The sequence below is a fragment of the Anopheles merus genome, unplaced genomic scaffold, assembly GCF_017562075.2.
Source record: "Anopheles merus strain MAF unplaced genomic scaffold, AmerM5.1 LNR4000023, whole genome shotgun sequence".
NCBI classification, from domain to species: domain Eukaryota; kingdom Metazoa; phylum Arthropoda; class Insecta; order Diptera; family Culicidae; genus Anopheles; species Anopheles merus.
Window position 1 is genome coordinate 235,590 of NW_024427603.1, and position 17,386 is coordinate 252,975.

The 17,386-nt window shown below is 38.3% G+C and overlaps 1 protein-coding gene across 3 annotated transcripts; it reads right to left on the reverse strand.

The window, feature by feature from the left end:
* Positions 1-8,047: 8,047 nt before the first annotated feature.
* On the reverse strand, positions 8,048-10,802 carry LOC121601086 (nucleolar complex protein 3 homolog). 3 transcript variants are annotated; one of them, XM_041929897.1, is made up of 6 exons: positions 10,654-10,802; positions 9,986-10,591; positions 9,568-9,902; positions 8,928-9,507; positions 8,455-8,854; positions 8,048-8,369 (listed from the first exon to the last, which is right to left on the reverse strand). In XM_041929897.1, the coding sequence occupies exons 1-6, from the start codon at positions 10,685-10,687 to the stop codon at positions 8,117-8,119; spliced, it is 2,208 nt and encodes a 735-aa protein (XP_041785831.1). In that variant the 5' UTR covers positions 10,688-10,802; the 3' UTR covers positions 8,048-8,116. The 3 variants fall into 3 exon arrangements, with proteins under 3 accessions (XP_041785831.1, XP_041785830.1, XP_041785832.1); XM_041929896.1 differs by having other exon boundaries at positions 9,986-10,597; XM_041929898.1 differs by lacking the exon at positions 8,048-8,369 and having other exon boundaries at positions 8,464-8,550; positions 8,627-8,854; positions 9,986-10,597.
* Positions 10,803-17,386: the final 6,584 nt, after the last annotated feature.

Consider the following 17,386-nt stretch of genomic DNA (forward strand, 5'->3'; position numbering starts at 1 on the left):
TGAAAAGATCAAGAGACGACTTTGAAAGCATAATTAAAGAAAATGAGAACTTAACAAAAGAATATTAAAATGATCCTAACAATGATTATAAACATGAAAACAACCAACGTATACAAATGATTACAACAAGTAATGACAATGAGAAAAATATGGTTGAGGAACAATTAACAGAGCGTTCATTACTGCTAGACAACATGGAAATAAATGATGAAATTTATTGCAACAACAATCATGCAACCGAGCTAAAACATATAAAAAGAAGAAAACGTAGCATCAAATCAAAAACGAAATATATAAATGAATCAAACTATGAATTATATTGCCAGGATAAAACGGCTAGAAAAATGAATTATTCCACATTGTGTGATGAAATTGTAAAAGAACCAAGAAGAACTATTGCTTACGAAAAATATCTAAAAGAGCTCCTAGTAAAATTTCATAATGCTATCTCCATGCTAAAAGTCCTAAAATCTATAAAAGCAGAAAACAAACGAGCCTAACAAACAATTTATAGGAAGATCCAAATATTTTATAAGAAAATTAAACATTCCCAATTCTTTATCTCTTGATAATAGGTCTATTTATATAAAATATTACCCTCCTTAAGAGATAACAAATTATTTTATTAGTAAACAAAAAAAAAACAACAACTCAGTTTCATTAAATGAAAAGAATAATAAAAATAAATGAAATAATTAATGAATAACAATATAATATAATATAATAATAACAATATAATGTACTCATATACTAAAGTATAAATTCCAGAAACAAGGAAAGGTATCTGAAGCCAAATTTTCAAAATAAAAAAAAAATGTCTTTAAAAAGGGGTGAGGTGTGAGAAACATTCCACACCGTCTAGACAGGTCTAATTTCGATACGCACACGCACTGCCCAGTACCGCCCGCTGTGCAAAGCAACGGAAGGCGTTATGCCGTTCTGAGAATTTTATCATGCCTTCCTTTTCTCTCCAACGGCAAATTTGTCGAGCAGCTCGTCGAGCTGCCCGTCCCTGGCTCCGCCTCATTCCCCTCGCCTGAGCGCGCTGCCGAAGGTTTGGATGTGTTGGTGCGTCAGACGGCCAATCGCTGTCAGCCATCGTCCGTGCTCATTCCCTCCCTAGCGCTATCTCATTCTCACTTGTGGTCAATGCTCATGAGTTGCTGTGGCGCTTAAAAAAGCTGTTAACAAACATTGCGGCAATGTAGTTGCATTTTCACAAATCAAACTAAAAAAGTGCAATGAGTTCAAACGCTGCAATGTAAAAATGACCAAGGAATCGCTAGTTTACGCAGGAGGGTTTGTTGTGCATCGCGCAGAACCCTAATTCGCATTAACACGTTCAGTCCGGTGCTGATTTTCATGAGCTTACCGTTCCGCCGGCATCTAGAACGCAAGCTGATTGTAAAACCAGCATACTGGAAAGTTCACTGGCAGTCCCTGGGGCCTGCCATCGAACTGAACGTGCAAAGCATTAAGCGTAATTTTGTTACACTAAGCTTTTGCTATCGTATGGTTTAGATTACACAGATATGCTGAGCCGTCAGCGCATGGGTGTGTACGTGCGTGTGTATGCACTTTCGCCAAATGTGTTTTCTTCCGGAATATTATGATCCATCGGTCAAAACAGGAAGGTGTTTATGACAGTGGCGAAAGGACGAGTTGAGGTCCATGTAAATGGTAACTGATGACCGGGAGGAGGGGGTACTGGCACACAGCTGTTGGGAGATAAATTGAACATTATACTTAAATTGCAGGCGGATGGAGGGGGGATGGATGGATTGAACATTATACTTCTCTAGCCACGGGGAACCAACGACCATCTTTCCGGGGGCCCTTGTCGCTAATACTCTGTCCACTTGTAGACATACGACATACTACAGACTAGAAATCTTCGGCGACCGCCTAGTCCGCCTACCGTTAGATCCACCGCTGGTTCATGGCCGTGTTTTTTTATCGTGGAGGTGCATCCTTCCCCCTGCCTGCAGCGTATGCATCGAGCAGGAGACAGTGTGGCAGTATGCAAGTTGCACGCTGGATAGGAGCGGGCCCGCGACACCGCCATCATTCCGCACATCTGCATGCCCGTCGTGGGTTCTAACCGCGTATGAACCGTCCGCCGTAGCAAGGGGAGACTATCCGGCTACGCGGTACTCAAGTCCTGAAAAGGCTGGCATGATCGCGTAGGCCGTAATTACAAGAATAACAATAAGAAAAAGAACTTTGAAGCGCCATCCTTACCGGGGAAGAGTTTGTCATGACTTTGTTGCTGCCGGGTTCCCGCTGTGGCGCGACATATCAACGGAATGCACTCGACCAAAACAAGAACCTACCAATCCGAACCCATTCCAAGGCATTGCCGGTCAATCGGCGTCATGATAACTACTCCAAACCAACAAGCCACCAGATTCTGGACGGACAGGTGCAGCACCATGCGCGCACCGTAAAAAACAAATCCAGAATCCTCGTTTGTATGGATTCAATTCAAAATGTTGTTTCCACTTGCGTCCGCTAGCTGAATTAGAAATAAATGTGCAACATATCACACGCACGTTTACTTAGATCGTGTGTCTTTTTAATACCCCCAACAGCATAGCCGATCGCAAAGATGGTGGTGCCAATGGTTGTGTTGTATCTCAGATAGCGAGATCGAAAATGCATGGACTTTGTAGCCTTAGCGGATGGAAATGTACCCATCAGAATCAAATAGTTTTGGGGTTTCCAAACGCACACAAACACGCGCGCGCAAACTCACACACACACACACACACACACACACACACACACACACACACACACACACACACACACACACACACACACACACACACACACACACACACACACACACATCCATGAACGCGTGCACGCCAGCACGCACACACACACACGCACGCACACATGCACGTACGCGCGAACGCGAGCACGCACCCACGAAAGCGCGCTCGCGAGCACGCACCCCCGAAGCCGCGCACGCGAGCACGCACCCGCCACAAATCCCCCCCCCCCCCCCTCCCGCACGAGCGAGTACGGCTACCTTATCGGAAGAAAGGCTGGTTCAGCTATCATGTAGCACATCCTCATCCCTAGCGCCGGGCGGGGTGGGGAAAATTCCGACATGATAGAGTGAACGGTCACTTTCCCCGCGCTGTGTGCGTGTGTGTGTGTGTCGAGACCCAAAAACTGGAGACAGATTTCAGCACATTAAAAAATAAAATTTATTGCCACTATACATCGTGCTACATGATGCTTAGAAGGTCGTTGAAGCGTCAAACATGTTCAAATTAAAAAATATTAGATTAGTGTTAGACGTTCTCCTACGCTTGTTTTAAATAGGCTTCTTCACCCTCAATTGGCAGGGGCATCGAATGGTCTCATCAGCAGCGGCACGAAATAAATTAAACCATCAATACACCGATAACACTTTAAATCCCAATCCAGCTTCTCCCACAGCGTCTCAAGGTCACACACTAATTAATAAATGCTAATAAACACCCACCAATAACAATACACAACCGCAATGCACATATAAGTATCAACGCATACACCACAACACCCAATCAGCTGGCGGCGGAAGGCACGGGCTGAAGCTCAAGTAAGGCAAGCCAGGGTGAAGGATGGAGAGGAGAGGAAGAAGCGGACGAAAAAATGGGCGCCATTATTTTTTTTTAAATTTTTTTACCGTTTTTATTTTTTTGCTCCGCCGCCGCCCGAACTGCCCGAACTGCCCGAATTGCGCGACCCAGCGCAGGAATCGCTGAAGTCCAGCGCGTGAGACCTGCCAAAATCTGCGCTGGCCAGCGCAGATTTTGGTACATTTTCTGCGCTGGAAACTGCTCGAATTTGCGCAGCGGGCGGAATAGCTAACGCCAAAACGGACTGCGGTTGCAGTGTGCAATAAGAGCGTTTCTACATACACCGAGAATGCAGCTGAGAAAATAACTGACAGCATGCTTTGACAGCGACTGACAGCATTTTCGGTGAGAGAATTCTCCTCGGCATGCAAAGAACGATGGAGCTGAGAAAAAAATGAATTGGCAGTTTATAGCGATCGATCAATTTTAGTTTGCATTTTTGCCGTCTAATAATCGTAGAAATATTATTAAAAAGTAAAAAAAACTTTTTTGACTTCATTTTAGCGATTAAAATGGATTTTTTCAACATCATTTTAAAAGTCTCATCTCGGTGCTTTTCAGAGCTTCTACACACACCAGCGTGAGAAACCGGTTGTCAATTCTCTCACAGCCATCTCTCAGCTGCAGTCGCGGTGTATGTAGAAACGCTCTAAGAGACGCGTGTCCGCGACTTTATCGAATGGTTCCCACATTTTGCCACCTTACAAAATAACAGGGAACCGATGACAATTTTGGTTCCCACAACAAAATGCAACTTTGGCAAAACGGCTCCAGGTATCTCGCCTGACGTGAAACTAATGAAATTAATAAATAGAACGCATCGTGTCCGGAACGAGGACAGTGATGTATGAAGAAACAAACTAAAAGGTTCTATTCAGTGTTGACTATCCATAATATCACAATGGTGTTTCTAAGATATTACATTGATTTTAAAATAAGTACGCATTATTACATAAATAAAAATGAAATATGATTTTCCGAATAATGAATAAATTGGAAATGGTGTAGATAAAATTTGAAAAACACTGTGTGTTATATTAACCCGAATCGAAAAAAAACGAGTGTAACGGAATACGTCGTAATGATGTAACGCTGACAAATGTCATATCCTCTTAAGAAACTCTATTTGATTTTTAAAGGCTTTAAAAAACTGTTAATAATCAAATAGAGTTTCTTAAGGCTACTTGGGGTGGTACTCAAAGGCCAACATGATCGCGTAGGCCGTAATGACAAGAATAATCATAAGAAGAAGAACTTTGAAGCGCCATCCGTACCGGGGAAGAGTTTGTATTGTCTTTGTTGCTGCCGGGTCTGCCGCCGTGGCGCAACAAATGCACGGAATACACTTGACCAAAGGACATGAACCTACCGAGCCTTACCCATTCCAAGGCAGTGCCGATCGCACGGCGTCATGATACCGACTCTAACGGACAGGGGCAGCACCATACGCGCACCGTAATAAACAAATTCAGAATCCTCTTTTGTATGAATTCAATTCAAAATGTTGTTTCCACTTGCGTTCGCTAGCTGAATTGGAAAGAAATATGCTACATATCACACGCACGTTTGCTTAGATCGTGTGTCTTTTAAACACTCCCAACAGCAGAGCCGGTCGCAAAGATGGTGATGGCAATCCAATGGTTGTGTTTTCTCTAAGGTAGCGAGGTCAAAAATGCATGGACTTTGTAGCCGCAGTAGATGCAAATGTACGCATCAGAATCAAACAGTTTTGGGGTTTCCACACGCACGGAAACACACAAACACGCACGCACGCATACACACGCACACACACACGCACGCACACTCGCGAGCACGCACCCCCGAAGGCGCGCACGCGAGCACACACCCCCCAAAAAACCCCCCCCCCCCCCCCTTGCACGAGCGAGAACAGCTCGGTAAAGGTAACCTTATCGGTAGAACGGCTGGTTCAGCTTTCTTATAGCGCATCCTCATTCAAAGCGCCGGGCGAGGTGGGGAATCGCGACATGATAGAGTGAACGGTCACTTTCCCCGCGCTGTGTGTGTGTGTATCGCGACCCGAAAACTCGAGACAGATTTCGGCACATTAAAAAAAAAAATTATTGCCACTATACACTGTGTTACATGATGCTTAGAAGGTCGTTGAAGCATCAAACATGTTCAAATAAAAAAAATTAGATTAGTATTAGACGTTCTCCTACGCTTGTTTTAAATAGACTTCTACACCCTCAATTGGCACAGGCATCGAATGGTCTCATCAGCAGCGGCACGAAATAAAATAAACCATCAATACACCGATAACACTTTGAATCCCAATCCAGCTTCTTCCGCATCGTCTCAAGGTCACACACAAATTAATAAATGCTAACACCCACCAATAACAATGCACATCCGCAATGCACATATAAGTATCAACGCATACACCACAACAGCCTAACAGCGGAAGGCACGGACAGAAGCGCAAGTAAGGCAAGGCAGAGTGAGGGAGGGAGAAGAAGCGGACAAAAAATGGGCACCAATAATTTTCAATTTTTTTACCTTTTTTTTTTGCTCCGCCGCCTAAAATAGTTCGTCCATTTCGCCAACAGATGGCGCTAAACTTGCGCAGGCCTGCGCAAGAATCGCTGAAGTCCCGCGCGGGGATCAGGCCAAAATCTGCGCTGGCTAGCGAATAACAACACGATTTGACTTCATTATGAATATCACGCATAATGAGTCAAATGATGTATTTAATAACAAATTCCTTGTATTTTTTGAAAAAAAAAAACGTATGTTTTGATGAAAATTGCCCAGTTTTTATTAACTACATATTTCCAATGAGAATATTTGAATTTGCTTTAAATTATATTGTTTTTTTGTTATGCCCATGTGCTATGATAACCGATTTTTTAAATATCCTCCTCAGAACGCAATGTCACCTTTGTATTGAACTGTCATTTTTCAACAGCACGGATAAACGAATGGCCGGATAAATAGTACCCGGATAAACGACGCTGTGCTGTATTTAATTAAAAACTCTGTTTCGATAATTTTCGACCCTGAAACCAGTAGTATAAACTGGTGTTGGCCGTTCCGGTCCAAACCTAGTAAAAAGTTCCGTTCTTTATGTAAGCCGTTCCGTTCCGATCCTTTATACAAAATCGTTCCGTTCCGTTCATTCCGTTCTATCCGTTCTTTCCGTTCATTCCGTTCCGTTCCGTTCATTCCGTTCATTCCGTTCCTTTCGTTTCGTTCTTTCCGTTCATTCCGTTCTTTCCATTCATTCCGTTCCGTTCAATTCGTTCTTTCCGTTCACTCCGTTCCGGTCTTTGTCGCTTCAATATTGTTAGCAAGGTGCTATCGTTCGTGCGTTCCGTTCTTTGAAAAAAAACCGGCTTTGTCCGGCTGTTGCTTGCTGCATGCAAGATAACTGTTCACTCTTTCTCGCACACAGTATGTGTTGCCTGTGCACTCTCCCATGCTCACAGGAATATTCATCGCACTTCGTCGCGTATCGTTTATAAAAATCGTGATAAGCGAGACCAAAAATGTTATTTGGTGTTATGGTGCAATTTGTAACATCTATTATACTTTTTGTTATTATTTAGCTTATCTTAACTAGACGAATAATTGTTATAAAATTTAAATCTGTTCTCATATGGCAGACCGGGTTGGAGAAGATGTATTATAATATGTGAGCTTGAACAACGAAAAATAAAATTTATTTATTTTTTATGCCACGATATTCACTTGATCTTGGCACGCGGCATGATTGCAATATTTAGCCATTCGATTCGAAGCATTCTGTTCCATTCGACAACCGTTTGAGTGCCGTGATGTTGTAAACGATTTATGTGGAAAAAAAACTAATTGTTTTAAATGGTAAGGGAAATTCAAATCTCGTGATACAATCGTCAACTCGTACTACTCAATAAAATCGCCATGGGTAAAAGCCTCGAATAGATTGTGCCCCCATACGCTGGGATGATTATCCTGCTGTGGACATTTAAGTTACTGATAGCCACAGGAAGGCTTTGACCGAAAATGGTCGTCGCATCTAAAAATTAAAAAAAATGCTAGATAATAAATGCATGCTTTATATTAGCACAGCTGGTACAGCTTACTGGCCATAGGTTGAACTCATCTAGATTTGGTGTCAGATATGATTTCAGATTGAAGAAACGCCTTTTCATATCCTGTAACAAGTGACAACCCCCCCCCCCCTCCCCCCGGAAGACAGTTTGGCTTCTAAGCTCTGGGTCGGTACTTTTGCACCCCAGGTTCACGTTCCGTTCTGTTTGAAAAATGAACTAGTTCCGTTCCGTTCCTTTTTTTAACGAAATTCCCAACAATAGTATAAACTCTTTTTCCATAGAAATCCGGTTCAAGCGAAAACTCAAGATACGCTTTTGTGCCCGGTCCCGTACGATAGCGTATATCGGATAATGACTGTATTGAATGAATTACAAAATATGTTTTATTTATGGAGTTGATGCGCACTTAATTATGCGGCAATGATGTTTTTACATTTTTGACTTTTGAAGATATTCCATATAATAATCATGGAACAACCCTTTGGAATCATCTCTTGATTTTCCAATTACAGTACCATCCTTCGTGCTAAGTGTAAGTTTGCTCAGAGTTTTTCTTTTCAGTATTTTACTCCCTACTAATCTTTGATAATTTTTACCATATTTAACCTGAGATGGTGGTGCAATCTCCGGGTTGAATACCATTTCCGTGCAATCGTAGTTAGTGTAGTATTCGTCCGGCGTTCTGCAAAAAAGCAAATTAAATAATTAATGTCCTTATGATAAACAATCCGAATGAAAATTGCAACATGCATTCCTTCATTACTTACAAAGTTCGCCCGGAATTGATGGGAACGCTGTCAGAACCTTTTAGGACATTCATTACCATTTTGCGAATTATGGGGTGGTAGTGACGTACCAAACAGCTGATTTCAAAAAGTGCAGTACAATTAGCATTAGCGAATTCCGGTTCATCATTAAAAGGATCGAATTTCCCCGAACCTACGACCGCTTCAGAGTCAAGCAGGATGTCCAATTGTTGATTCATGTGCATACAGCTTCGAATTAAAGATATAAGTCCTAGGCATCCATTGGGGAGCACCTGTAGGCATAGCGTTGCAAGCCGTTTCACAAAGCTCACGTAGCGGTGATATGTTACGTTTCGACGACGTTTGAATAAAATGACATCCAATGTTTTGATAATTGTCTGCATATCATCGTGGTTTTTTCCTGTAAATAATTATTAATTATGGGATCGGTCTAATTGATATTAAGAAAAAAATATTTTATAGTTGTTGCTTACCTGCATGTACGTACAGTAGATTCTTGTAAAAATGCGAGTAAAATCTTGCCGGATCAATGTTTAGAACTTCTCCTTGTCCACTTAGTATGATAAACACTGTTTGAATGCAGTGCAATTGCTCCCTATATCCTAATTCTACGTTTTCCAACAGATTGTTCAATAACTCAACTAGGTCAGCAAAAAAATCTATGTTAATAGTGTGCGCAAATTTCGATAGTCCTTCCAATGTTGCGCTCAGCACTTTAGAATCGGGGTAGCATTTAAGTATTTTGAAATAAATCATGAACGTCAACTTCGATATTTCTGTCAATTTTCGACGCACAATTTGCTTGCTCTCTTCTGCTTTTGTTTCAAAAATATCCTTTTCAAGTTCTTCCAACTTTTTCTTGCGTTTACGTTCCTTCCGAGACATGTTGATCACGTACGATTTTTGCTTTTCAAGTTTTTGCTTTTTAACTTCAGCCAACTTATCGTCGTTCATATTTATTCGATGAATTTGAAGATTTTTCAAGCAGGTTATCATTTCAGGAAACACGTTTCGTTGTTTTTTCTTTATTAGCATGTTGATGTGGCGTACAGTCTAAAATAAAAAAGAAACATGATGAAGCTCGCCAAACTGTTCACCTTTTTTAAAACTTACATGTTGAGTCAAATCTAATCGAGCATCCGTTTTAAACAAAACACTGAAGCAAGTGTGTACCATTTTACGTATAGTCTCTTTAGTGTTATTCAACATCAACACTAGTACTTGTACAATATTGGGACTGTAATTGAAATATGGATGTGCTAACACTAGGTCGCACATACATTGCACAGCCATTTCTAATAGTTGACGTGTTTCTACGGACTGTTTTTCCGAACGAAGAAGCTTCTTGGTGTATTTACTCGTGATACCTTCGATGTGTTTCAATAATTGCTTATAGTGAGTTAAGAGCTTGTTCTCAAAATTGACGCGTGCAAGCGTATCTTTTTTCACTGCAAAGTAATAAGGAAAAAAACAAATAAAATACTCCTTTTACTTTTTTTCTTTCCAAGTCGTTGGATAACATTTGACTTACACTTTTGATGTTCTTTGTCAACAATTCCAATCCGATATTCTGGAACAATATCTCTAAATACTTCTACGAGGGATATCATTGCCGTTTTTCTAACAGGTAGAAAATTGATGGAACCATCTCGATTTACTTCGTTTAATAGATCTAAGAGCACACCAATGTTCTCAATTCTTGCTTCCGGATTTTCAAGTATTGCCGCACAAGTCGTTCCAATGAAAAATTGTTTTTCTCTTATTTCCTCATCACGTTTGAGCAACATTTCGGCCAATGAAACTACTTGCTGTTCATTTGGCGTATCGTTAAATATATCTTCTGCAGACTGTTTGTTAACAAGATCAGAAGAGCATATGCTGGCATCATCCTTTATCTGCTTAGGAGCAGATCGGTTTATCAGCCCTTTGCCTTTGACTTTTATTGGCAATAATCGGTTGACGTGTTCTTGGTGGCTAATTTCACAAAGTACTGTTTTACGATATGCTTCTTCCATGCTTTCGGTCATATCTGCTGACAATTTCAAGACAGTTTTATTCGAGCGAGCTTTATGCTTGGAGGTACCTTCTATGATCGGTATGCTCATTTTTCTTTTGCGCACGTTTGGATACTTCCCTCCTAAAACTTAATAAAATACAAATAAACATTTGATATGCAATATGTATTCGCATTGCTCATACTTGTAGACATAATTTTAGTTTGGTTTCTTGGCATTGCCACCTGAGCACCAAAGCGTTATTTAACAACTCAACGAGAAAACCGCTAGGTTTGTTTACCACATACGTTTTTACCACATGGTGTAACACGGAACGTGTATCTTTGACGTTTACAAAAATGCTTCTGTCAAGCTGTATGTATACAGAAGGTTGATATATAGGCGCGCCGCCAAGATAAATTAAAAATAGGGTAACTGTACCAGTTTTCGGCACGCTAGTGCAGCAGTTTCACAAAAACTGCACACAAATAAACATTTTTTATTATATTTCATGAAAGTGATGTTATTCTGGTTGATAAACTATCATAATATGTTACACTTTTTTTTATTTGCCGGTTCAAAGCCGGCCGGTTTGAAGTTCAAAGTTTGCCGGTTGTGTTCCTATTTTCAGCAGCGCGAATACGGGTCAGAAAATGTTTTTATCTAAGTAAATATGTACAAAAAAATGTTTAAAGTAATTTTACACTCTTACTTTCCTAAAACTGATGTTAAAAAGCACTTTAATTAATAATTTTATGTTGCTTATTTTGGCCCGTTTTGACAGCCATTTTGATGCGACATTTAAACAGAGCAGCCATTGACAGTTTGATGGTCATAGCGTACGGTGCGTATTGGCTTACAAATATTTATTTTTCTCTTAAGTTAGTGCATTGTTTGTCGTAAAATTGGTGATATTTGGTACAAGAAAGGTCATATTATGTGTCGATATACGCATTGTAGTGTTCTGATCAATTTTTAAAGAAATATTCAGTCAAATCCAAGGTGTGTTATTGTTCCGAGTTTTGGCAGGAGCCCACAACATTGAGCTGTCAAAAATGAACATTTACTGTGTACCTATTTTCGGCAGCATTTAAAGTGAAAAATAACTTGTTTATCGTGATTTTAAAATTCTGAACAAGATAGAATAAATTAAATAAGCATAAAATCTTTATTATCTTCTTCTTCTTCTTTGGCTCAACAACCGATGCTGGTCAAGGCCTGCCAACACACTTGTGGGGTTGGCTTTCAGTGACTTATTGATTTCCCCCCATAGCAGGATAGTCAGTCCTACGTATGGCGGCACGGTCTATTTGGGGCTTGAACCCATGACGGGCATGTTGTTAAGTCGTACGAGTTGACGACTGTACCATGAGACCGGCTAAAATCTTTATTATACACCACTTTATTATTGTTTTATTGTTCTGGTTCTCTAAATCACAAAACCAGCCGAACTATTGGTTGGCAGCAAATCTGCCGAAAAAAAGCACAATTCATTTCATATTTTGAAAAATACGCAATTAAATGGTGTGAAACTTCGTATGTGAATAACAAATAAGTACACTTTCACTACAAAATAGTGTTTTGTGGAAATTTCTACCGCGTTTGTGCAGAATTTCACGTTTTTAGCTACCCTGCCGAAAATAGGTACACTGCCGAAAACTGGTACAGTTACCCTACTAGGTGGTGGAAAATGTTTTGGGGGATTGCCATTACATAGCGCATGGCCATGGAGGTGAAAAAATGTTGAAATTTTTTTCAACTTTGTCAAAATTGCTTGTCAACTGCAAAAAAGAGCTTTTCTCGTGGCCACACCAAAAATATACACAAGAACGACAAAAAGCTCCCACATCTGAATATCATCTATATTTTGTTTAAGAAGGACTAAATAGGTACATAACTCAATTAGAAACATGCATTTTAGCACTATTATCGTAGCAGTGGGTCACAACTGCGTCAAATAGCTGTTTGTTTACGCTTTTTCGCAAACGTCAAATTTTGTCACTTGTTGTCAACTTTTGGAAACTTTTTTTCCTGGCTGCTCCAGGTTACAAATCTTGACAAAAGCTCACGTTTTGAAAAATTTGTCAGCATTTTGTCACTCTCATGGCCTTTCGCCTACAGGGGTTTCGAGGATTATAAAGAATTGTTCAGCGAGTTGTACTTTTGTTCACCCGCTGCGCAAAGCGATCAAAAACTTGTCAGCCACTCGCTCAATGCAAGTTGAGACAAGGTGGATTTAAAAATATCAGGTGGTGGACTCTAGTGCATTTTAACAATTCGTCACTGCCCATATAACCAAGATACCGAAAACGCCACCAATTTCTTGTACTAAAAATTCAGTTCCATCAAACAAAGCTAAAAAACTATCAGTTTGGTGGGTTACGCCACACGGCCACAGAAGCAGCCACTTCAATGTTGTTGAAGTCAGATTTTTATGCACGGGCAATTTATTTGCTCAACATGTTTCACCTGTGTTAAAATGTTATTCAATTGTGCAAAGGAAGCAATCAAACATGTGTGTTTAAGTTGGTTTATTGTAAAACAATCATTTGTAATATGTGTATATGTGTGTTTGTTTACTTGCGAATGAACTCTGCCATTTCGCTGGTCAGTGCATAGTTTATAGACTAATAATATTGCTGAAGTTGAAGTGCAGTGATGTTAGTGAATAAATTTAATCAACCGAGGAGTTAAAATCCTGTCCAGCATATTGACCTTAGCCAACCCTTTACCAAACTTTTCCTCAAAGCATTTTTGGAAAAGGTGGGATAAGAGTGGGCAAGATAAATACATCGGGTCGGAACTGGCAGCTCCGATTGTTCTAAAATTTAGTGGGTTGACGACTGAATCGACCACCACAAACCCACGTAGGTTTGAAGTGGTTTTACAGTGGGTTACGGACGATTTGGTTATTTGGGTGGACATAAGGTCCCCAGGATTCAAACTTTGTTTACATTCATTAAATTCATATAATTTATGTACCCCATTTTTTGATGAAATATTCTTTCAAAATATATTTTAGACTTTGCCAGTTCTTATTTAACATAAAAACATGGATTAAAGTGTGTTATTTTGTGTTATTCCGTGAATTTATTCTATAATTCATTGTATTTTCAACATTTTTAATGATAAAAACTAAGAAGTCATTAATTTTTTCCAATTTTCACATTAATTCCTCATTATCTACTAGCCGCATGGACAATTTACGTGAGATTAGAACTCTTACTCACATGATTTTAAATTTTGCGCATAAACAAATCATCAAATCTTTTGTTAATATATCTCATTTTTACGATAAAACCAATAGACACACAAAAATGCACATAATAACAAAGAAATCTGTTTTATTTGCTAAGCTTTGTGTGCGGAAACCAATGGTTAACGGTTCTAAAATGATGTAAAGTCCCTCAACTATTGCGACCCCCCAAAGGCCCTTATCTACCACCTGATATTTTTAATCCACCTTGGGTTGAGAGCAAGAACCAATAACGATAAAGCGACGTGAAAGGACGAAGAAAAAGGGAAGGAAGGGAGAAAGACAATGTGGGTGTGAACTATTTTCGGCCATTATCATTTTTTCTCGAACGACCGTAAACGCTTCAATCGATCAAGAGCTTCGATCGGTTCTTCGGACATTTCTGCTCGCTTTCTCGATCGGTTTCGGCGGAAAACGAGCTACCCGCTGCGCAAATCAGCGATTCCTGCGCAGGCCTGCGCAAGTTTAGCGCCATCTGTTGGCAAAATGGACGAACTATTTTAGGCGGCGGAGCAAAAAAAAACGGTCCAAAAATTGAAAATTATTGGCGCCCATTTTTTCGTCCGCTTCTTCTCTCTCCCTCACCCTGCCATGCCTTACTTGCGCTTCTGTCCATGCCTTCCGCTGATTGGCCTTCCGGCTGTTGTGGTGTATGCGTTAACCGTAGATTTGGCAACCAGATTTACACACGTAAGTTGGCAACCGGCATACCCGGGTATTCCACACGTTTTGATGCAAAAAATTAACGATTTTCATAGGTAAACAATGCTTTCTATATTTTAATGCTGTAAGCAAGTAATGCCGACCATATATTCTCTTCTATTTCATTTATTTGTTAAGTTTTTTCATTTTATGATAAAAATAACGGTCAAATTTAAATTTGGAATCGCTTGAATTTGACTCGAAATAAGCATAATACGAAAAGGGGAAGAAGAGAAACGTCATTTTCCATACAAAATATATGGAATACCCGGGTATGCTGGTTGCCAACTTACGTGGTAAAGTTGAAAAAAATTACAGGCTGCTTAAAATTACAACTTATGTACCAAAAAATCATAAATTAAAAGTTGGGAGGCTACGGAAAATTTCAGGTAAATAATAGCAATGAATCAAAAGTTATTGAAGATCGAAATTGAAAAAAATACCCGGGTATCCGGTTGCCAACTTAAAGGTTAATACTCCCGCTGTGCAAAGCGATGGAAGAAATCATGGCTTTCGGAGAATTTTATCATGCCTTCCTTTTCTCTCCGACGGCAAATTTCGTCGAGCTGCCCGTCCCTGGCTCCGCCTCATTCCTCTCACTTGAGCGCGCTGTGACAGCTATTGATGTGTTGGTGTGTCAGACGGCCAATCGCTGTCAGCCGTCATCCGTGCTTTTTCCCTCCATAGCGCTATCTCTTTCTCGCGTATGTTTAATGCTCATGAGCTGCTGTGGCGCTTAAAAAGCCGTTAACAAACATTGCGGCGATGAAGTTGCATTTTCACAAATCAAACCAAAAAAGCGCAATGAGTTTAAACGCTGCAATGTAAAATTGACTACGGAATAGCTAGCTCACGCTGGAGGGTTTGCTGTGAAACGCGCAGAACCCTAATTCGCATTTACACATTCAGCCCGGCGCTGATTTTCATCAACATTCTGTTCCGCCGGCATCTAGCTGATTGTGAAACCAGCATACTGGAAAGTTCACTGGCAGTCCCTGGGGCCTGCCATCGAACTGAACGTGTTAAGCATTAAGCATAACTTTGTTACCATAAGCTTTTGCTTTCGTATGGTGTAGATTACACAGATATGCTAAGCTGTCTACGCAAGGGTGTGAGTGTGCGTGTGTGTGCAAAACTGTCGCCGAATGTATGCTCTTCCGGAATGTTATGATCCATCATTCAAAGAAAGGAAGGTGTTCATGAAAGGCGGAAAGACGAGTTGTGGCACCTGTAAATGGTAACTGATGACCGGGGGAGTGGGTACTGGCACACAGCTGTTGGGAGATTTAACAGTATACTTAAATTGTCGGCGGAGGGGGTGGGGGTGGCCATGGGACCCCTACGATCATCGGTCACAGGCAGATCATCGGTTGTTGCCGGCATGTTGGTGGCGGGAGGGGGGGGAGTGCAAATGGTTCTCCAGCCACGGGGCAAAACGACCATCTTTCCGGGGCCCTTGTCGCTAATACTCTGTCCACTTGTAGACGGCATACTTCAGACGAGAGATTTTCGGCGACACACCTAGACCGCCTACCGTTACATCCACCGCTGGTTCATGACGGTGTTTATTTTATTGTGGAGGTGCATCCTTCCCCCTGCCTGCAGCGTATGCATCGAGCAGGAGATGGTGTTACAGTATGCAAGTTGCACGCTGGATAGGAGCGGTCCCGCGGCACCGCCATCATTCCGCACATCTGCATGTCCGTCGTGGGTTCTAACCGCGTATGAACCGTCCGCCTTAGCAAGAACTGACTATCCGGCTACGTGCTACTCAAGTCCTGAAATGGCCGGCATGATCACGTAGGCCGTAATAATAATAATAATAATAATAATAATAATAATAATAATAATAATAATAATAATAATAATAATATATAATAATAATAATAATAATAATATAATAATAATAATAATAATAATAATAATAATAATAATAATAATAATAATAATAATAATAATAATAATAATATAATAATAATAATAATAATAATAATAATAATAATAATAAATATAATAATAATAATAATAATAATAATAATAATAAAAATAATAATAATAATAATAATAATAATAATAATAATAATAATAATAATAATAATAATATAATAATAATAATAATAATAATAATAATAATAATAATAATAATAATAATAATAATAATAATATAATAATAATAATAATAATAATAAAATAATAATAATAATAATAATAATAATAATAATAATAATAATAATAATAATAATAATAATAATAATAATAATAATAATAATAATAATATAATAATAATAATAATAATAATAATAATAATAATAATAATAATAATAATAATAATAATAATAATAATAATAATAATAATAATAATAATAATAATAATAATAATAATAATAATAATATAATAATAATAATAATAATAATAATAATAATAATAATAATAATAATAATAATAATAATAATAATAATAATAATAATAATAATAATAATAATAATAATAATAATAATAATAATAATAATAATAATAATAATAATAATAATAATAATAATAATAATAATAATAATAATAATAATAATAATAATAATAATAATAATATAATAATAATAATAATAATAATAATAATATAATAATAATATAATAATAAAATAATAATAATAATAATAATAATAATAATAATAATAATAATAATAATAATAATAATAATAATAATAATATAATAATAATAATAATAATAATAATAATAATAATATAATAATAATAATAATAATAATAATAATAATAATAATAATAATAATAATAATAATATAATAATAATAATAATAATAATAATAATAATAATAATAATAATAATAATAATAATAATAATAATAATAATAATAATAATAATATAATAATAATAATAATAATAATAATAATAATAATAAATAATATAAAAAGGTTAAAGTCTAGATGGGAAGTCCAGATGAGGCAGGACAGTGAACAAAACGT